The sequence below is a fragment of the Spea bombifrons genome, chromosome 4 (genome assembly GCF_027358695.1).
Source record: "Spea bombifrons isolate aSpeBom1 chromosome 4, aSpeBom1.2.pri, whole genome shotgun sequence".
Lineage (NCBI taxonomy): Eukaryota > Metazoa > Chordata > Amphibia > Anura > Pelobatidae > Spea > Spea bombifrons.
The window spans coordinates 6,241,631-6,259,840 of NC_071090.1; the positions used below are offsets into that span (position 1 = coordinate 6,241,631).

At 41.4% G+C, this 18,210-nt stretch overlaps 1 protein-coding gene across 1 annotated transcript; it reads right to left on the reverse strand.

The window, feature by feature from the left end:
• Positions 1-1,018: 1,018 nt before the first annotated feature.
• On the reverse strand, positions 1,019-17,917 carry LOC128492905 (carbohydrate sulfotransferase 1-like). The gene is made up of 3 exons (XM_053465662.1): positions 17,825-17,917; positions 2,885-3,073; positions 1,019-2,383 (listed from the first exon to the last, which is right to left on the reverse strand). The coding sequence occupies exons 2-3, from the start codon at positions 3,033-3,035 to the stop codon at positions 1,275-1,277; spliced, it is 1,260 nt and encodes a 419-aa protein (XP_053321637.1). The 5' UTR covers positions 3,036-3,073; positions 17,825-17,917; the 3' UTR covers positions 1,019-1,274.
• Positions 17,918-18,210: the final 293 nt, after the last annotated feature.

Below are 18,210 nucleotides of genomic sequence, written 5' to 3' on the forward strand. Positions count from 1 at the left end.
AATCCGTCATTTTTATTAGAGGTAATAATGCTGTGTGTGAACGCTGACAAAGGTCATCAAGAGCAGCACTTACCTCAACTATCGGAGCAATAATTCTGTACGATATTCCTAGCATACAAATTAAAAATACACAGCGCTAGACCAGGGGTGACTTGTTGGCCCTGGCACTTTAAGGCCTGTGGCCACCAAACGTAGTGTATGTGTTATACTGCCATGCGTATCCGGCCGGTGGCATCTCCCCGTTGTGCCCAATGGCCATTCTGGGCCTGAAAGGACATGTATGCCAATATGGAAATGTCTAAGGCACACAAAAGCATAAACTATACCCCTGGTTATGTGCGCTGCTTTATTTGCCCATACATGCTGTTTTCGACAGAGCTTTTGACCACAGCTGCTCCCACCGGTCCTAGGGCAGCCCCCCTACTAAATGTGCCACTGACTACCTGCAACGGTAGATCTAGGACATTTATCGTAACGGCCTGATGCAAGCCTCGCTTTTCCACAGAGCTACTCCTTGCTACCCTATACAACGCTTCATTTAATGTTTGAAGAAAAAAATATTTGGTCATGCTTCTCTGTAAGAACTTGGTCGTTTTTGGTATCTGGCAGCACTTTTTCTGCTGTCCACCCATAGGTGGCACCACCATATAATCAACCAAAGCATCTGCGTTGGATTCTCACTGACCTAATTGGCTTCCATCAAAGGCACACACTAATCACAATGTTCTATTGAAATATATTTTTTTAAGTGTTTTTTACTGTGTGAGTCTGCGTACTGTATAAATAAGGCAAAAAATCCTTGAAAACTCTAAATTCTGAACATTATATCATTTTTGCCTCAATAGGAATGCCCAAGGTATTTGCTATAACAGGACCGGCTTGCTTTCTGTGATTATTTGTTCTATTATAAAGCCACGCATCAATTCAACCTACCTCCGTCGTAGTGTGGAACGCAGTTCTTCAAAATGGCCGCCCTATGCGAAAGCAAGAAGCGTACCTCTAATATAACAAAGCAGAGTAATAAGAAATATGATTTATTCATAAAAAATCTAATTTGTTATTCATATTAAAACGATGAAACTTTCTTTTTCCCCCCAGATTGTGCTATAGATTCAACATCACTCAAAAATTAATTTCCTCGAGACGCGCCAGGACGGCGCCATGACAAGTTGTCGTTTTGCGGTTAGATTCCCATTTCAATTTTTAGTAACGTCTCACATTAATCACTTTTGGTTCTCGAAGTTGTAGCTGACGCGAGTAGTTCTGCGGGTTCCCTATGTAAATGCTAAAAATGTTCTCGGTTCCACAAGACTAGTAGACGAGTTTTTCAGTGTCGCTACGGAATCTACCATTTTATATCCAAGAAGAGAAAACGTTCCATTGCATAAATCTTGTAATTTTCGGACTATGTCGAGGCGTAAGTGCAGCCTCCAGTTTTCCGACGTCTCCGCCGAGTTTCTACTGGTAGAAAATTTGAAGTTTGCTGTCGGAGTGACGCTCCCGTTGGTGTTCTGCTCAATCCATCGTTGGACATCCTTTCTCCATTCCAGGCCTACGAAGTCATACATTTCTTTGGCCTTTTTCACGGGATCGTTGGCTATATCTTCGTAGCGTACAAGCATATACTTCCCTTTCAGCCATGATGGCCTCATGAAGCCAGTCTGTACGGAGGAAGCGAGATCCGTGCACATCGTCGTGATTTGTGTAAGGTCAAGGCTGTATGGTCTTCTTCCTGAAGAGTTCCAGATTTTCCACGACCGATAGAGGTCTACAAAGGTGCTAATCCGTGAAGCTAAGATCCCTCTCGGATCCCTCACTAAATGAATTATTTTAAGGTTTAATCTGGGGTCCTCCGCGAGGGTTTTCAGATCGTTGACCTCAGGAATTCTTACGGTTTTTATCGCCATATGTTTATATGTCCGGCATGATTTGGACACCGCTGTGAAATTTAGCGGCGGGCACTTCCTCGAACATACGTGTTCTTCTATTTTCTGAAGCTGATCGCATAAAGGGGGCGAACACAAGGCGTTGCTTGCGCCTCTCCTAAAAAATACGGAGGTTTCGTGATCTTTAGGTGCCGGCCAGATATAATTCTCAAGGAAGTAGAAATCGCAGTCGTATAAATTCTGTAGGAGGTCTCTGTAGGCCCCGACAAAGGCTCTCCTGTCTACTTGGACACGGGAGCTTGAGTTGGCGAAGGTCCTTTGCACGTGGTAAAGAGGTTCATACAAATAGAATATGTCAGGGTTCTGATTGAAAAACTGCCCCAAAAACGAGGAGCCGCTTCTGGTCATTGAAAGGATAATGATGTGTTTTCTGTTATGTTGCTGTAGTGAAGCGTGTAGGTTATTGGTTCCTTCACACAATAATCTTGAAGCATTATCTACAAAGCGCACAAAAAAATGTTAACATAATGTATCAAATATATATATATAAAGTATATAGAGGGTCATTTATGCTCACATTGCAAGCTCATGTTCATAATTATACATACATTTACCAACCTTTACACATATTATGTTTAATTTTCATATTTTTTGGAAACTTTTTTTAAACATTTTTTGAGTCGCTCAAAACAAAGCAGAACTTTTGCGGCCCTGCTTTCCTAACCACAAAGTGTATAATCTATAGCTGGGGAAGCTGTAGAGACTCCAGCCTAGTTCTATTAATCAGATGTTTGGACATTTAAACCCTGTTTATTGTAACGGTGCTCATTGCGAGCGCTAAAACCAGTTAGGCCGGAGCCTTGTTAAACAGCCTTTTGCCTGTTAAAGCAGAACCCACTGTGGCATATTAAATATATGGTGTGCTTGTTAGGCTCCCTCTTGCATTGTTGGGGCCGCAAAGGGCCGTAGTTACTCCCCTACCAACCACAATGACTTACTTTTGATATCTCTTTGCAGACATTGGTTTTGTACTCCCATACCCATGCAGGGAGCCTTGTAAGCCATTCTCAGTGATTTAATGGCAGTGTACTGGATTCCCAGAGAAGCAAACACTAGCAACAGGACTGCCTTCCAGGTACACTCCATCATTCAGTATTTACATCGCTTCAGAGATATGTCCGGTCTGCCTGCGAAAAGTACATTAAGAAAACATTACTACAGATATGATGGCAGACGTTTAACTGGTGATATAAATTCATACGGCCTGTAATGTGTTTTTTTTTATGATAGTAATCTTATACTGAAAGAAATACAAGAAACAAAAAAAGTGATATTGGAAATAAAATTGATGCAGTTGCCATAGTAACCCATGAACTGTTCTTGCTGATTACTCAACTTTTTATATGGGTACTGTAGATGCTTTTAGCATAATCAGGTTCAAATCAGTCTTAAATTGTCCTGATATCTGTTTTTATCTGTTTTGTGTCACTTTATTTTTTCACGTTATGAATCTAGATTATTCATAGAAACATGATGGCGCATAAAAACCAGTTAGCGCATCTAGTCTGCCTGTTTTTCCAAACTCAGACTCAGACCTTAATCAGTCCTTGCTTTTTTTATAGATTCAGGAGCCGTATTCCTATCCCGTGCATATTTCAACTTCCTTTACTATATTGGCACCTACCACTTCCACTGGGAGGTTGTTCCACTTATCTACCGCCCTGTCAGTAGAGTAAAACTTCCCTACATTTATCTAAGAATATAGTCTTGTAGTCTTAGACCGTGTATTCTAACGTTTCTCTTCCTCTGAAATAAACTTCCCTCCTGTACGTGGTTAAGTTGCCAGTGATGCATCCTGGTCTAGGCTGACTAGGGCTAGGTTGGCAGGTCCAAGGGGATGGCAGTGCCCTCCTGGGAGATCATGCCCCTTTTTGTGTTGCCGCTGTATGGGCTGGTTACAGGGGACAGCCGAGGGCCCTAATCTTGGTCAGGCCTAGGGCCACATCTGGAAACTCTTCTGGTTTGGCCCAGAGAACTCAGGAGAGGTGCTGCTTCTCCGGTTCTCCGGGTCAGCACCCAAATCCTCCACTCTTTCCCCTTTAAATGCAGGAGCGCCCTCCGACGTCAAGAGGACCGTCCACTGACGCCAGTTGGCAGTCCTGGCCATGTCAACGAAGTGTAGGCTCCGGGCAGCCGGAGCCCACAAGTTCCCAGGTATGATTTGGGCAAGGTAAATACAGAGCTGTAAGTCCCTTTATGTATTTAAATGTTTCTATCACTTCTCTCTTCCCCCCACCAAGCCGGACATATTGGGGTCGTTTAGCCTTTCCTGATAATTTATATCCTGTAAACCTTTCAGCTTTTTAGTTGCCGTCCTCTGAATTCTCTCCTCAAAAAGCTACCGGTATATAAACTAGATTATTCCTTGAAAAAAAAATACTGCTAAATAATATAAGAACTCTTCACAGAGTACAATTCTCTGCTTTTGTGTGAATCAGGCTGACCGTCTTGGTTATTACGACGCACAATAGAAATCCCAAGAAATATAAAAGGAGACCCAACTCGGCCGCCCACTAGAGACATATCCATTGCGTGTCTCTGAAATGAGTTGTCAAGTTGCTGGCGATACAATCTTTTTTTTTTATTTTTTTTTATTTCATGAACTAAATCCATTCATGAAATCTGTTTGAGGATTCCACTCTATTCCCTGGAGAATGGACCACGGCTGACTGACAGCGACTAGCAATTAGGTGAAGAGCGCTTTGTGTTCAACATTTTTATACCAGTTTGGTGACTACATTAACAAACGTGACAAAACAGAAATTTCCTAGGAAATTGTCAAAACAGAATGTAATTAGCACAATTAAACTGTATTTACTATATATATATATATATATATATATATATATATATATATATATATATATATATATATATATAGTATTGAATGGAAGGAAAAGATATTGTGCAGCTTAGCATTTTACCCCAGGATAAAAGTGTATGCTTTCAAATCGTCACCACCATGAAGGAACCATTTAATTGCGCATATAAAATGCTGTATAGAATATGTTATACCTCCCAGATTTCACCCTTAGGTATAGGCCTATTGTCCAATCACAAGACCTGCATTTCTTGTCTTTCCCTTAAGGACAATGGGTTGTCCTTCAACCCATTAAAAACAATGTATTGTGAGCCCGTACATGTACAGGCTTTGTCATTAAGGGGTTAAAACCTCACCGGCCCATCCCTTGAATATTAATCTGTTCTAGGCTTGTTCTCTGCCGGTCACTGGTTCTGTTAATGAATGTCCTCTACGGGCTTCCTGACCTTCCTTTACTTATCCTTCTTCGTTAAAGTCCTTTCTCTGAAAGCTTTCCAATCAGTAGCATTCATTGGCATCCAATTCTTCTCAACTGTTGTATATTTCTTCTTCCACTAAAAAAATGACTTTTTGAATTTTCTCAACTGGCTACGTTCTCCGTTGGAGTGCTTTCCATTGACTACCTATCCTATCGGTCTTTGTCTTTCCAGGGCACTCGTCCTTCCTCTGGGTTTCCTCCACAGGTCCCTTGACTCTTCCAAATCTCTCCTGCTGACAGCCCTCAAAAAATGATCTGCAAGTCCACAATGTCCCCGTTCTGATCTTCTTTATGATGGAATCATCTGCTCTGTGTTGATAGGGACACTGAAAGTAGCTGTATTGGTCCAACAGAAGATGGAGTCTTTTATTAAAGCTGATACCTTAGGCCAGCACAGATAAATATAAGCTTCCAGGATCTCAAGGGACTCTTGTTCAGACGGAGTCAACCTGAAGGACCTCAGAGGTATCATACTTCTCAAGAAGAGATCTCTGAGGTACTTAAAAGATTATATATGACTCTCCATATTTTTTGTCAGATCTTTACTAGGCCACCGCCATAACTAGGTGTGTGTGTGTATGTGGGGGGTGTTACACATTTTTAATTAACTTGCTCTTGTAAGACATAATTATAAAGGGGGGGTTATATACCTGATTATACATTTTATATTACTTATTCCATTTAATTTGTGAAAACCCATTAGATTTGGTTCCACTACGAAGCTAGTCGGCATAATCACTTTGGTACCTCTGGTGATTTGTCCTCTGTTAAATATTTACTTGCCTCTTACTCATCTGATCATTTATCCAAATTACCCTCAGAGCCAAGGGACTTCTGTGGGACTCTCGCCATCTGTAAAAGCCAAAGCGAGCCTTATTACAATGCAACCATCTGTTTTCCTTGGTTTTTATCGAAATACGTAAGACGGTATTCTTGGCCCCCAAAAAGATTAGGAACATATTAATAAGAAAAACAGCTATCTTCACTCAGCAGAACATCTCTTATGTCCTTGAGTTTAAATACCATACATAACCGTCTTTCTTCTGCACAGAACCCCTCAGTGTTGCGTTATAATGGAACATTTTCTTGTTTTGTTGCACTGCACATTTGTCGAGAATTTCGGTCAGGCTTGAGAACTGACTATTTTTTTTTGTACTTTGGTACAATTTGTTTTTTCATGGCTGTCTATTTATACAAAGATGTAATTGGTTCCCAGATTATATGGTTATACGTGTCAATGTTGTTTATGGTGTTAGGAATTGACAGTATGATTCAGGCCCGGATTGGCCAACTGGCACGCTGTGCAGATATCTGATCTGCCCCATCCAGAGGCAGATTTGGTGCTGAAGTTTGCGGGCCCCACACCGGCCCCACATTACGTCTTTACAGGATTTCATATCTAGCCGTTGTCATTAGGCGGCCAAGTGCCATGTTTTCACCAGTTCGCAACTGGTATGATTTTACCTATAGAGCTATAGGTAATGAAACAGCCATTAATAGTAACGTATGTCTTCTCAAAGAAACCACGCGTTCGGAAAAAGATGTAAGAGTAAATACGCATTTACACTCACTGTCCACTTTATTAGGTGCACCTGTTCAATTGCTTGTTAACAACAATAGCTAATCAGCCAATCACATGGCAGCAACTCAATGCGTTTAGGCATGTAGACGTGGTCAAGACAACTTGCTGAAATTCAAAAAGAGAAACTATCCAGTGAGTGACAGTTGTGTGATGAAAATGCCTCGTTGATGTCAGAGGTCAGAGGAGAATGACTGGTTCGAGATGATAGAAAGGCAACAGTAACTCAAATAACCTAGCCTACCTGAGTGTTGTTGCTGACCATGTCCATCCCTTTATGACCACAGTGTACCCATCTTCTGATGGCTACTTCCAGCAGGATAATGCACAACTGCTGAATGCAATCATGTCCATACGGACCAAAATCTCTGAGGAATGTCTCCAGCACCTTGTAGAAAGTATGTTACGAAGAATGAAGGCGGTTCTGAAGGCAAAAGGGGGTCCAACCCGGTACTAGCAACATGTACCTAATAAAGTGGCCAGTGAGTGTATATATAGTCAGATAAGCTAAACTTTCTAATGCAGAAATAGGAATGGATAATCTGTCGGCAGTTTCAACGTTTGATTTCCCGTATTCAACAATAAGACCATTAGCTTATTGATTAGCTTATTGATGACCATTAGCCGGTCTAAAAAGTTGATCAGTAAATGACACACTTCACAGTACAATGTCTGCACTTAGAACATAAAAAAAACCTGAAAGCAGTCAAAAAAAGCTACGCACCACCACTTTTCATATGGAAAGTGTCACATGCGTTCAGATCAATGTCTGCACACTTTAGAGACAAAGCACCGAGAAGTCTGCAGAAGTTATTTGGTTGGGTCTTACTTGTCAATGTTGATAAATTGGATTTAGGTGCTATTCACACAGGAACATTCGGTTCTAATGTACTAGATTATCCAATCCTGGGGTTTCTTTCTGTGGTTTGGACCCTGCCACCGGTCATACATGGAACCTTCCAGGGGCTGGCTACCTGAAGCACCGCCCTCTCCTGTGGGTGTGGCTGCACTGAAAAGATAGGGGTGGGGCTAGTCCCAATTTGCTCTTAAAGGGAAGGAGGTGGGCAGAGAATAGGTGGGAGTGGACAGTGACAGTTGGCCAAATTTGGGAGGGGTGTGGTTGTGACCAAAATAACAAAATGGTATGATCCACAATCCATGACACTTCCATATAACTCAACCTAGTTTGCCCAAGGCAAGCAAAGTTGGGTAGCTGCCTTGACCACTGATCTGTCTGGGCAACCATTCTGGATACTGAATGCTCAGCAAAGATGGTAGACCAGAGGTTACCGTGAATTTAGAATGAGGTGAAATTATGCCACGTAATGCCACAGGTGGATTAATGCTATATCATGCCACCACCATACTGCCAGGGAAAGTTTTCAACTAAGTAAAGAAAATGGTTAGTAAACAGATCTTATATCACTAAAAGAAGAAAAAAACATGTTCACAAACCGTGGGTTGCTAGGAAATGACTTTACTTATTTTTCATCATCGACACTAACAATTTGCAGAGCTGCGTATTACGCGCAGGCTTCAAGTTTGTTTTCCTATTAAATTCACCAAATTTAATTTGGTAACAGAATAAAAGTAGGTCACAACAGCATAGACCGGGAGAACTTTGTGCGGCCGGGAGCAAGGAATGATATTAAATTGTGTTCTTCGCACAGTGAGCGATAACTAACAAGGGACTATGAAAATAAAATGCATTTTTTATTAAATCCGTGCATATAGTTACAACATGCGCAGAAAGCGGTGGAAAACGATGAATGTTTGTAGCTGCGTACAGGAGCCTGGCTAAAGAAAAGAGGCAGTGAAAGGGTAGAAGCAAGGGCCAGTTACCCCCACTCCGTTATCGAAGAATTGCCCGGAATGTTGGTAATCAGATGTGATACCCAGATAGAGCCAGAAAAGTGGTAGAGGGTAATACAGCGAGGGTATTAAACATGCATGGGACAGGCATATGGCTCCTGAATCTAAGACGAGACCAACGACTGATTAAGGTTTGACTCTTTACAGCTGGAAAAATGGCCAGACTAGACGGGCCGAAGGGGTCTGATCCGCCATCAGTCCAGGTTGTTTTGAGGTGTGTTGAACGAAGTCCCCAATATCCTTCACCCCCAAACCTTTCTCCACGTTATGAGATTGGCGGCTCCATGATATCACTTACGATACGTTATAACAGCAGACAAGAGATAATTGCAGGTAATAGTGTCCTTCCTGGTAGGACATCACAAACCTTCCAACCTATGAACTGGCCAAAGGGGGGCTAAACATTTTCTTAATGTGTAAAGCCATTTCCTGCTGTTTCTATGCACATTACTATAACTTTAAGGGCCGTAGAACCCCGTGATACCCTCATACCCAGCAAACATTCTGAGCTACTAGAAAAGAGGGGACGTCGGGAGATAAAATAGGGGCACGGGTATCTGGATCCCCAAAGAGAGACCGCCAATCCAAAACAGGGACACTTAGGAGTTATGTCATCATAAACGATGACTGGTTTTCATTGGTTATCCCAACTGGTTAATGGGATAGAGCAGGTTGTCGCTTCCTGAAACAGAGAGTTGGGTGTAAATTGGGTTTTTTGATGGGGAGCAGGCTGTGAGAACTACCCCACTACCAAAATCACACCAGACTGGGGAAGGATCAGAGACTGAATCTGCCCCCAGCTCTACAGTTTAGGTGATAGGTCTCTTTCATGAATGGGAATGGAGTTTTCAAACTGTTTTTTTTCCCCCCGGCTAACTTTTCCTCTTAAATTTGGTTGAAAGGAATGCACTTTGGTCAATCTTTCCTTGGATCGGTGGACACGCACAGACTAACTCCTTTCTGAGGACGCGTCTCTGAGAATCCTATTTTTTGCATTCTGAAAATTGCCAGATATATTTAATCCCTTTTCGAGCTGTCGCAAGGGTTAATGGAATATAGCCTTAAAAAAACATAAAGACTGATATATTAGTCTGTCAAGTCAAACCAGCAAAAATGGGATGGTAGCTTTAGCTTCTTCCCTAGCGGGGGGTCTGCGAGGGATCTACAGACACATACAAACGTCTTCTTAAAACAAATGCACTCAATGTAATGGCGTCTACGTGCCCGACCTGCCTAAATGGAGTATATTTCATGCATTACTGACTTAAATCATGGACGCACTTTCTCCTGGCAAAGACTTAAAGCCTTTTGCGTTCTTTGCAGTACATTAAACTGACAGCCCAGGCAAGAGAGCGACAAGAACGTCTTTGAGAACTACCCAAACCTAAACTAACGAGAAAAACAATACATATTTTTTTTAAATGATTTGCTTTTTCAATTGTTGTCAACATTTTTTTGCAATATATTTTTTAAAAAAATCCATGCATTGTTCTAATAATTGCACTTCATGAAGTCATGAGTGCTGCGGCTCTCAACATGCACCAATATGCACCCTCACCGCTCCCGTGATTATGGCCTTCCATTTGGGTCCATGGGTAGGAATGTCCTAGGTTGGCTCTCCTGGAGCTCTTCCTCTCCAGCTCCATCTAGGAGGCGAGGCTAGCCACATATGTGGGTATGGTAAGCTGTGATGGGAAACAGGGTTGCAAGGGTTAAACCATGCCCGCCATTGCCGTATACCCCTCTTCCAGGGTCCTGGGAAAGCTCAGCTCCTGTATTAGAATAGTAATCCCGTTTGTAAAGACCACCAAGAACCAGCTGAAATAACAACAATGAGGCATTGCGCAACACAGCCAGTGAATAGCGGTGGTGGGTAAAAGGCAGCCAATGAGGAAAGAGTCTTTGTTCAAGGGTAGCCAATCAGACGGGATACTCTGTGGGGAGTGGTGACCAATGAGTGCTTATTCTGTGCATGGTATTCTATGGGGGATGGGCAAAGGCAACCCAGCCTAACCTTGTATGTAGCCGCCCGATGCCAACCACATGGACATCCCCGCCACGACTGGGCACATGCACGCCTACTTCCATCACCCCATCCCATTACATTACCCCGTATTACACCTAAAAGGGGCAAACCCAGTAAATTCCCAGGTAGAGGCCATAAGCATGTATTCCTCCTAGTCAAAGTAGGCCAAGAGTTTGCCCACACAGATCTACAACAGGGTACATGACAGCTAAAGAGACTTCAGTTATTCCAATATTTATATAAATTCATTTTAAAAAAGCCGTTTTCTTTAAAAAATATCCCAATGGATCCATATTGAAGGAATGCGGAAATAATCTCTTCCTTTCAAAGGACAAATATATTAAAACATTCTAATTCTGATTAAACAAGTCTGGATACGATAGTCTCTTCGTCGTCTGAGAGTTTCAAATGCAAATACAATATAACTGGGTTATCTACGAAAATATATCAGATTTTCTGGGTGGTCTATATAAAAAATGCATTAAAATATTCAATTTTCAGAAAACCGTCTTAACACATCAATAATATTGTTCTCAATTTCAGCGTGTGGCAGGGTAATTTTAAAACCTATATTGGTATATATTTTTTTATTATTTTCCACTACAGTGCATATAATTAAAAATACAATCCAATTTTCTTTGCGTATTTAACATTCTTTGAATCGTAGTAAAATGAAATTTTGCCGTCAACGCTTGACGGTATTAATTATCATTTCTGTCTGCAACTTGCATGTGAAACATAATTAATTCCACCACCGAGTTCAAAATTAAAAAAAATAAAAAAAAAAAAATTAAAAAACAATAAAAATAATTTTAATAGCATCTGGGGGAACCGATCAGATGTTATGTGATGTATTGATTATTATCTGATTTTTTTCCCCAGTGGATTAGAAGGTTTTAAACCCCATCTGGATCAAACTTCCATGAACTGGTAATGAGCTATATTATATATTAAAAAAAGACTTTGCAATGTAAATGTGAAATTATCCATGATGTCTTCATTAACTCTTGACGTTCATTTTTTCTCTCTCTCTCGAGACCAGCTGCCACAGGGCTAGAAATTGATAATATATTTATATTTCCAGCTATTTACTGCAGAATTAACACAAAAAAAACATTTGGCAAACAAAAAAGTAGGTTGACATATATAGAGATTAATTAAAACTGCCTTAGTAAAGTGTGTTACTCGTAAGCCTTATATCCTACTAAGGAGGTAGCAGCCTACAACAATCCAAAAATCAATCTGTATATGTATTGTATTGCCAGTAATATTTGCCCCTTTTCCCCCCCAAATGCAGTTATAAGAATATGTTTATATTTTATGGTATAGTTGGGCGAGTTTGCATGGGCTCAAGACCAACGCTTGGCTCAACACTGTTGGCCAAGATGGAAGCTCATTCATGGGTGTTGATTCTTAATCTACCAAAGACTATTGTCATGCAGCAGATGAGCCCACTTGGCTAGTACTGTGCAGCAAGCCAGATCACCCAGTTTGTGACCCCCGGAAAGGGCTGCATGCACATGCAGGGGCAATGATGATGCCGTGTTCCATCAGTGTGTTGGGCTCCAATATGATGCTTGCTTAGGCTCAGCTTGTCAGGGGTAGAGAAGAATGAGCCAGATCTTCCTCCTGCTCCATCGCTGGGAACTGGAAGAAAGCTTGTAGGAACCTGTCACCAGAGGTTGAATCGATAGTGTGAAAACTTGGTGAGCCAAGTCAGGTCTGGCTAGGCTTCCCCCATTCTAGAATCTGTCTTACCTGCACCTCTACAATGGCCGCCATGTTGTAATACATTACACCCTGACATCACAATGGTTTGTGTCCTATAAAGTCTCTTGTATTCTAGGCTTTGGATGTGTATTACACATGCTAGAACAACATGGAGCTTTAAGTTTCTTATGCCATAGCCCATATAGCTTGTATATCACCCATGTAAAGGCCTGCGTGGCAAATCCCTCATGCATTTTAAATTCTGGATCTTTTCTAATGAAATTGTGCCTAGACGATGATGAGGGATAGCAGAAGGATGCCTTTAGTTAGGTAAGTCGCTAAAGCAAAGTTTTAATTTAATCAATATAGCATAAACACAGTATAGAAATCCTGATATATCTATTTATATATCTATAGATCGATTTCTAGTCTACCGCAGGATGACCTCCGGAGGAAGAAATGATCTGAAGAGTGAACAAAACCACAAGAGAAACGCCTATTTCAGCTAAAATGTTGATACATAGATATTGCTCGCTATACCATGTGCTATCCAGCTTTAAGGAGAAAAACAAGCCCGTTCATCCTTTACATCGGTAGGGATATGGAGGCCATGTTTGACCCAATACCAAAAGTCTATTTCAGTTGCAGAAGAACTATATCTGCCCTTCACTCCATAATGAGGCATTATCTTAGACCGCAAGAATTAATGAACCGCGTGAATGTCATTTCACAGGGGAAGCCATCAATAATACTGATAATATATGAACCTTTCTAACCTTTCCTACCACAAAGGACACAATTCCACGGGGCTGTAGTGTAATATGACATTTCCACTCAAATTCTTCTCATGGTTGTTTGATTTGGTTGGTGTATTTCTGTTATTAGTGGCAATGCTTCCGGCGAGTCAGTAAGTAAGTCAGTAAGCAGAGGTGTATTTATCTTTAGTGCTGCCTTAGGCCTAACCCAGGACAGCGCCCCATCATATCCCACTCCCTCTTTTAAGGACTAGGGGTATGGGGTGGAAGTGGACTATAGAGGCTGTTCCGCCTTGGCACAGTCCTCCACTCCATTGCGTCAGTGGGTTGGTTGGGGAGGTCAGTGTCTCCCTTTTAACCGGCCTAGTAAACAGTGGTCCTACAGGGAGCCTCATGGCCCCAGAGGCCCATAGGCAACCTGTTTTGATGCAAAATGTACCCTCTGCCCTAGCCCTAGCCGGTCAATGCTACATGTAAAGAGCATGCTTGGATCACTAACACGAACCCAATCATGTCAAGATACACAACATACTATTGACCCTTATGGCTGCCAGAGTGGAGCAAGTCTAGAAGAAAAAACACATGAACATGGCATGAACGTGTCCCCTAAAAACATGTCATCTTATTCACAAAGAGTCTTTATATTGGTCAAACATAATAAAAACCACTTTAAATGTAATCTTGATATATTTCAGCTTTTCCAATTTCATTATAGCAGACCTCTTCCCAAATTGTGCGATCTACTGATAGCTATTTATGTAACCAAGTTACTTTGAAAAAAGGATATTGTATTTCATGAATGCAATTTAATTTATAAACCCATTTCCTGCTGTTTCTATACACATTAATGTCAGGGATGTATTTTCCTTTTAGTGCTGCCCTAGGTCCGACGTAGGACAGCGCCCCCTGCACGGCCGACATCTTCATTGCATTACATGAGCACTGTCCCTTTAAGTTGCAGAGTGCCAGGATATGACATCATATCCTGGCACTGTGCCTTAAAGGCACACAGAGCCTTTAATGCAGTCTATAGAGGCTGTGCTGAGTCGTTTAGCGTTAAGGGATGTAGTACCCTGGTTTACACTCATACCCAGCAAACACACGAGGGGCACGGTTAGCCATGCAAGAATGGGTGGCAAAGAGAGGGGGCTAAAATGGTAGGGAGTGGAATCGGCTGGGGTGTGGGAGGGACTGTCTCACCTGAAAAGGGACGCTTGGGAGGCTTGTGTTATGCCGCTGTCTTTAAGGAAAACTTGATCTAGGGTTGTTGAGATGAAGTATCCCACTTGAACTCACAGTTTAGTAAATAAACCCCTATGTCTTATCAGGTTACACAATGACTACGCTTCAATTAAAACACGTAAAAAAACCTATCACCGAGTAAATAAATAATAAATAAATGCAACAATGTAAGCTATTATGGTGTATAAAACAAACCGCCGGTTTCTATTATTTACACCTAAAATTACCTAATCCCATCAACAAACTCATTTGGTTTAGAAATTAAAAGAAGACAAAGTACAGCCTATTGATTGCTAAACTCACAAAAGCAAATGTGATGTCATTAGTGATACCTTTCAGACAACATAATAGTTTTTCTATCGAAAAAAAAAAAAAAAACAGCTTTCAAAACCCTATTGATTTATTCATCAAGTGAAGACAATTCCTCTACTTGTGCAGGAAGCCTACGGGGTTCCAGAAGTTCTATATGTCACAGTTGTTATTTTGTAGTGAAATGGAACAAACTCTGACTTTAATTCCCTTCAATATAAAAAGAGGGGAAGAGATTAACCCAGAAATTTTCAATTTCTAGCTACATCCACCGATCAGCCATAACATTATGACCACTGACAGGTGAAGCTAATAACACTGATCTTGTTATCATGGCGCCCGTCACTGGGTGGGATGTAATAGGCAGCATGTGGACATTTTGTCCTCAAAGTTGATGGGTTAGAAGGAGGAAAAAATGGAGTACGGATCTAAGCAACTTTGACAAGGGACAAATTGTGATGGCGAGACGACCGGGTCAGAGCATCTCTAAAACTGCACCTCCTGTGGGGTGTTCCAGGTCTGCAGTGGTCAGTGGGAGAGATGGAGTGAGAGATGGAAATGGGGAGTGAGTGAGCCGTGCCAGGACCCCGATCGTGCGACCCGGAGGATTCGAGTGTGGACCCGGAGAACTGGAGAAGCGATGCTTCTCCCTGAGTTCTCCGGGCCAAACCCAGAGAGTTTCCAGGTATGCTGATATCGCATATCTGCTTCCGGGAGCAGCATTGCCAGGCAGCTCAACTGGGGCAGCTGTCCCTCTTGCCCTGCAGAAGTTACAGCCCAGGTGTGAATTGTTTTGAGTTACTCTACAGCTGGGCACGCCTGGATGCATTGCTTGCCAAGAGTAGAAAAGTGACGGCTGGAGCTAAGTTGACTCAGGCTACTCCTTTTAGGTGTTTTGGTCCTCACATGTACCTCTACGGTCACTCTGCCTTAGTGTATGGATGGCTCAATAAGCCAAGGTTGGAGTTGGGCAAGGTTGGTTTCTTGTCTTGCTACTACTCCTTGAACTAGGATCTTTCCAAATTGAAAATCAGATATCATAGAATAACAATGGATTTGTAGAGCTTCCTCCATTGGCGAGACCTACTTACTCGTCTAGGCTATTGTGTTAACCTTTGTTAATGGTGTTACCCAACTTGAGGCTTAGGGTTGGGAGTCAGGGAGGTAGACACAATAGGCACACTCGGCAAATCGGCACACCACGGGCGAAACTTGGGAGGTCACTCGCTATATGATGTGTGTGCACAATTCCGCTTGTGCGCAGTATGCGGTCTCCGTTGTCCCAGACACTAGAGGTTGAAATCAGGACAGCGAGATTGCGGTCCTGAATCCCGCTGTCCCACTGAGCTCCCCCTCCGTCCCGAAAAGTAAGAGAGAGGAAGAGCTCAGCGGGACAGGAGGGCAAAATTGAGTCCGTCCCGCACAAAGCGGGACAGTTAGAGGCATGGAATTTATGGGCATTTCAGGATGGATAGAGCTGTCTTGAATAATTACATTTTAGAAAGGGTTAAATTTTATACCTTTTACATGCTAATATTTTATTATAATTTCATTTTAGGGGACATTTTCCAGTTGTTTACATACAGATATAATTACAAGTATGTCAGTGAGTACATGCGCATATTTGAGAGCACAAATTAACCACTCACGTGCCACTGACGAGTAGTGCCGAGTGCATTGTGGGCATGCTAAAGCCCACACACCCAACTCAAAAGAAAATTAAATAATTAAATTTTTTTTGCCTAGAATTTCTAACCTTTTATTGAAAATGTTATACCTTTCCTGCTGATTCTCCACATTTATGTGCTGATTTTTATCAGGAAACCCCCAAAAAGGCAATGTAGCACCTTAAATGCGGGAGGTGTGGTACCACGATGAGAAAAAAAAATGAAAATTGCAATCAGATTATATAATAATTCTATTATGTTATTTAAAAAATGGGGAAAAACATCACAACCCAGATTATATAATGTTTTTATTATTAAAAAGCACTGAACCTCTGACCTTTGCAGAGTTATCTAATAACATTTTCTTTAAATAAACTTTTAATAGGGTTCTGATGGAAAGGTATCAGAAAGGGTTTGGAAGGGTTAAGTTTTTTAGTACCATGCATGTGTGTACATATATATATATATATATATATATATATATAAAAAACATAATATAAATGTTTAACCCATGGTGTTCCAGTATTACAATGAACAGTGAAGCTGTGGTACCCATAAGGTTAAAGTAAGTCTAAAGTGACCATCAGCCAGGTGATCAAAGTGGGAAAAAATAAAAATCTCAATTTAGATTATATAAAATATTTATACTGTCATTAAAAAAATGGGGGGGGGGCCCAGAAAATGAAACCCCAGATTATATAAGGTTTTCTAATGTCATTAAAAAGCACTGAAGAAAGTTAAGATATTTAAAAAAAAACCTGAGACCTTGGCACGCTAATAAAAAAGAGTGATCTGATAAAGAAAAATTTAAAATAAACTTTTAACAGAATTTCAGTGAAACCCGCCAGGAAAACATCAATATAATTACTATAATATAAGGAGCTCATCTTCCAGGGTTTTAAAGGGTTAAACTTTTTAGTACTATGCATGTGTGTGTGTCTGTATAAAATAATATTAATAACAATAATAGTAATAATAATAATAATAACAATATAGATGTTTAACCCATGGAGTTCCAATAACACAATGAGGTGTTCAGTGAGATTAAATTAACCCTAAAGTAACCATGAGCTGGGTCACCAACACATTATAAGATTATTACATTATTTGCATTGGTAATAAAACGCCTGGTATGATGCACAGTGATATCAGTGATGCTGTGATAACGAAAATATTATATCAATGACATGCATGATGTTAATAAGTTCCCCCAGCATTAAAGAAAATGTTATTTTTGCCCCCAAATTCTTCATTCAAAGTACATGTTAGTTCTAAGCCTGGCGTGTGCCATGTATGCGGTGTGACACACGCATGATGCGTACTGAGTGAAGAGAAGCTTTCCTATCTCTGATGTTGGTGATGGGGATTGTGCCATTGTGTACAGATACAGAATGCAAATAAATCGCTCGGAGCTCTTACCTTGCAGAATGCTGTAAGAAATGCCTGGCATCCGCCTGCAGCCCCTCTCACACCTCCTGCTACAGGTCTGCATCTTACTCACTGGGAAATTACTGCTATTTAAATAGTGCTCAGTTCCAGGAAGCCCTGCGATCAGCCAATCACAGGGCGCCTCGATTGGTCCATTTAAAAGGGGGGGGGGTCGGATGCATCATCCGAGTCCCCATTGCTGCATCCAAAGAGCAGGCGTCTCCGTATGTGTAGGAAAAAGAAAAGCCGGAGCACAAACGTGAGCCTTCTCGCTCTACCCTCCGTTAGTAGAAATAAAGGGAGGCTGCAGCCGTAAATAATCTGCACCGTTTAATCTCGAAACGTCACAAAAAAGGGGAAAAACAGAAAACATCTTA

What these genes read in the sequence shown, in the direction of transcription:
- LOC128492905 (XM_053465662.1), bottom strand. Translation starts at nt 3,035, where the DNA reads ATGATGGAGTGTACCTGGAAGGCAGTCCTGTTGCTAGTGTTTGCTTCT. An exon ending in TCTGCAAAGAGATATCAAAA is followed by an intron (nt 2,384 to 2,884) that starts GTAAGTCATTGT and finishes TGCGCTTTGTAG; the next exon opens with ATAATGCTTCAAGATTATTG.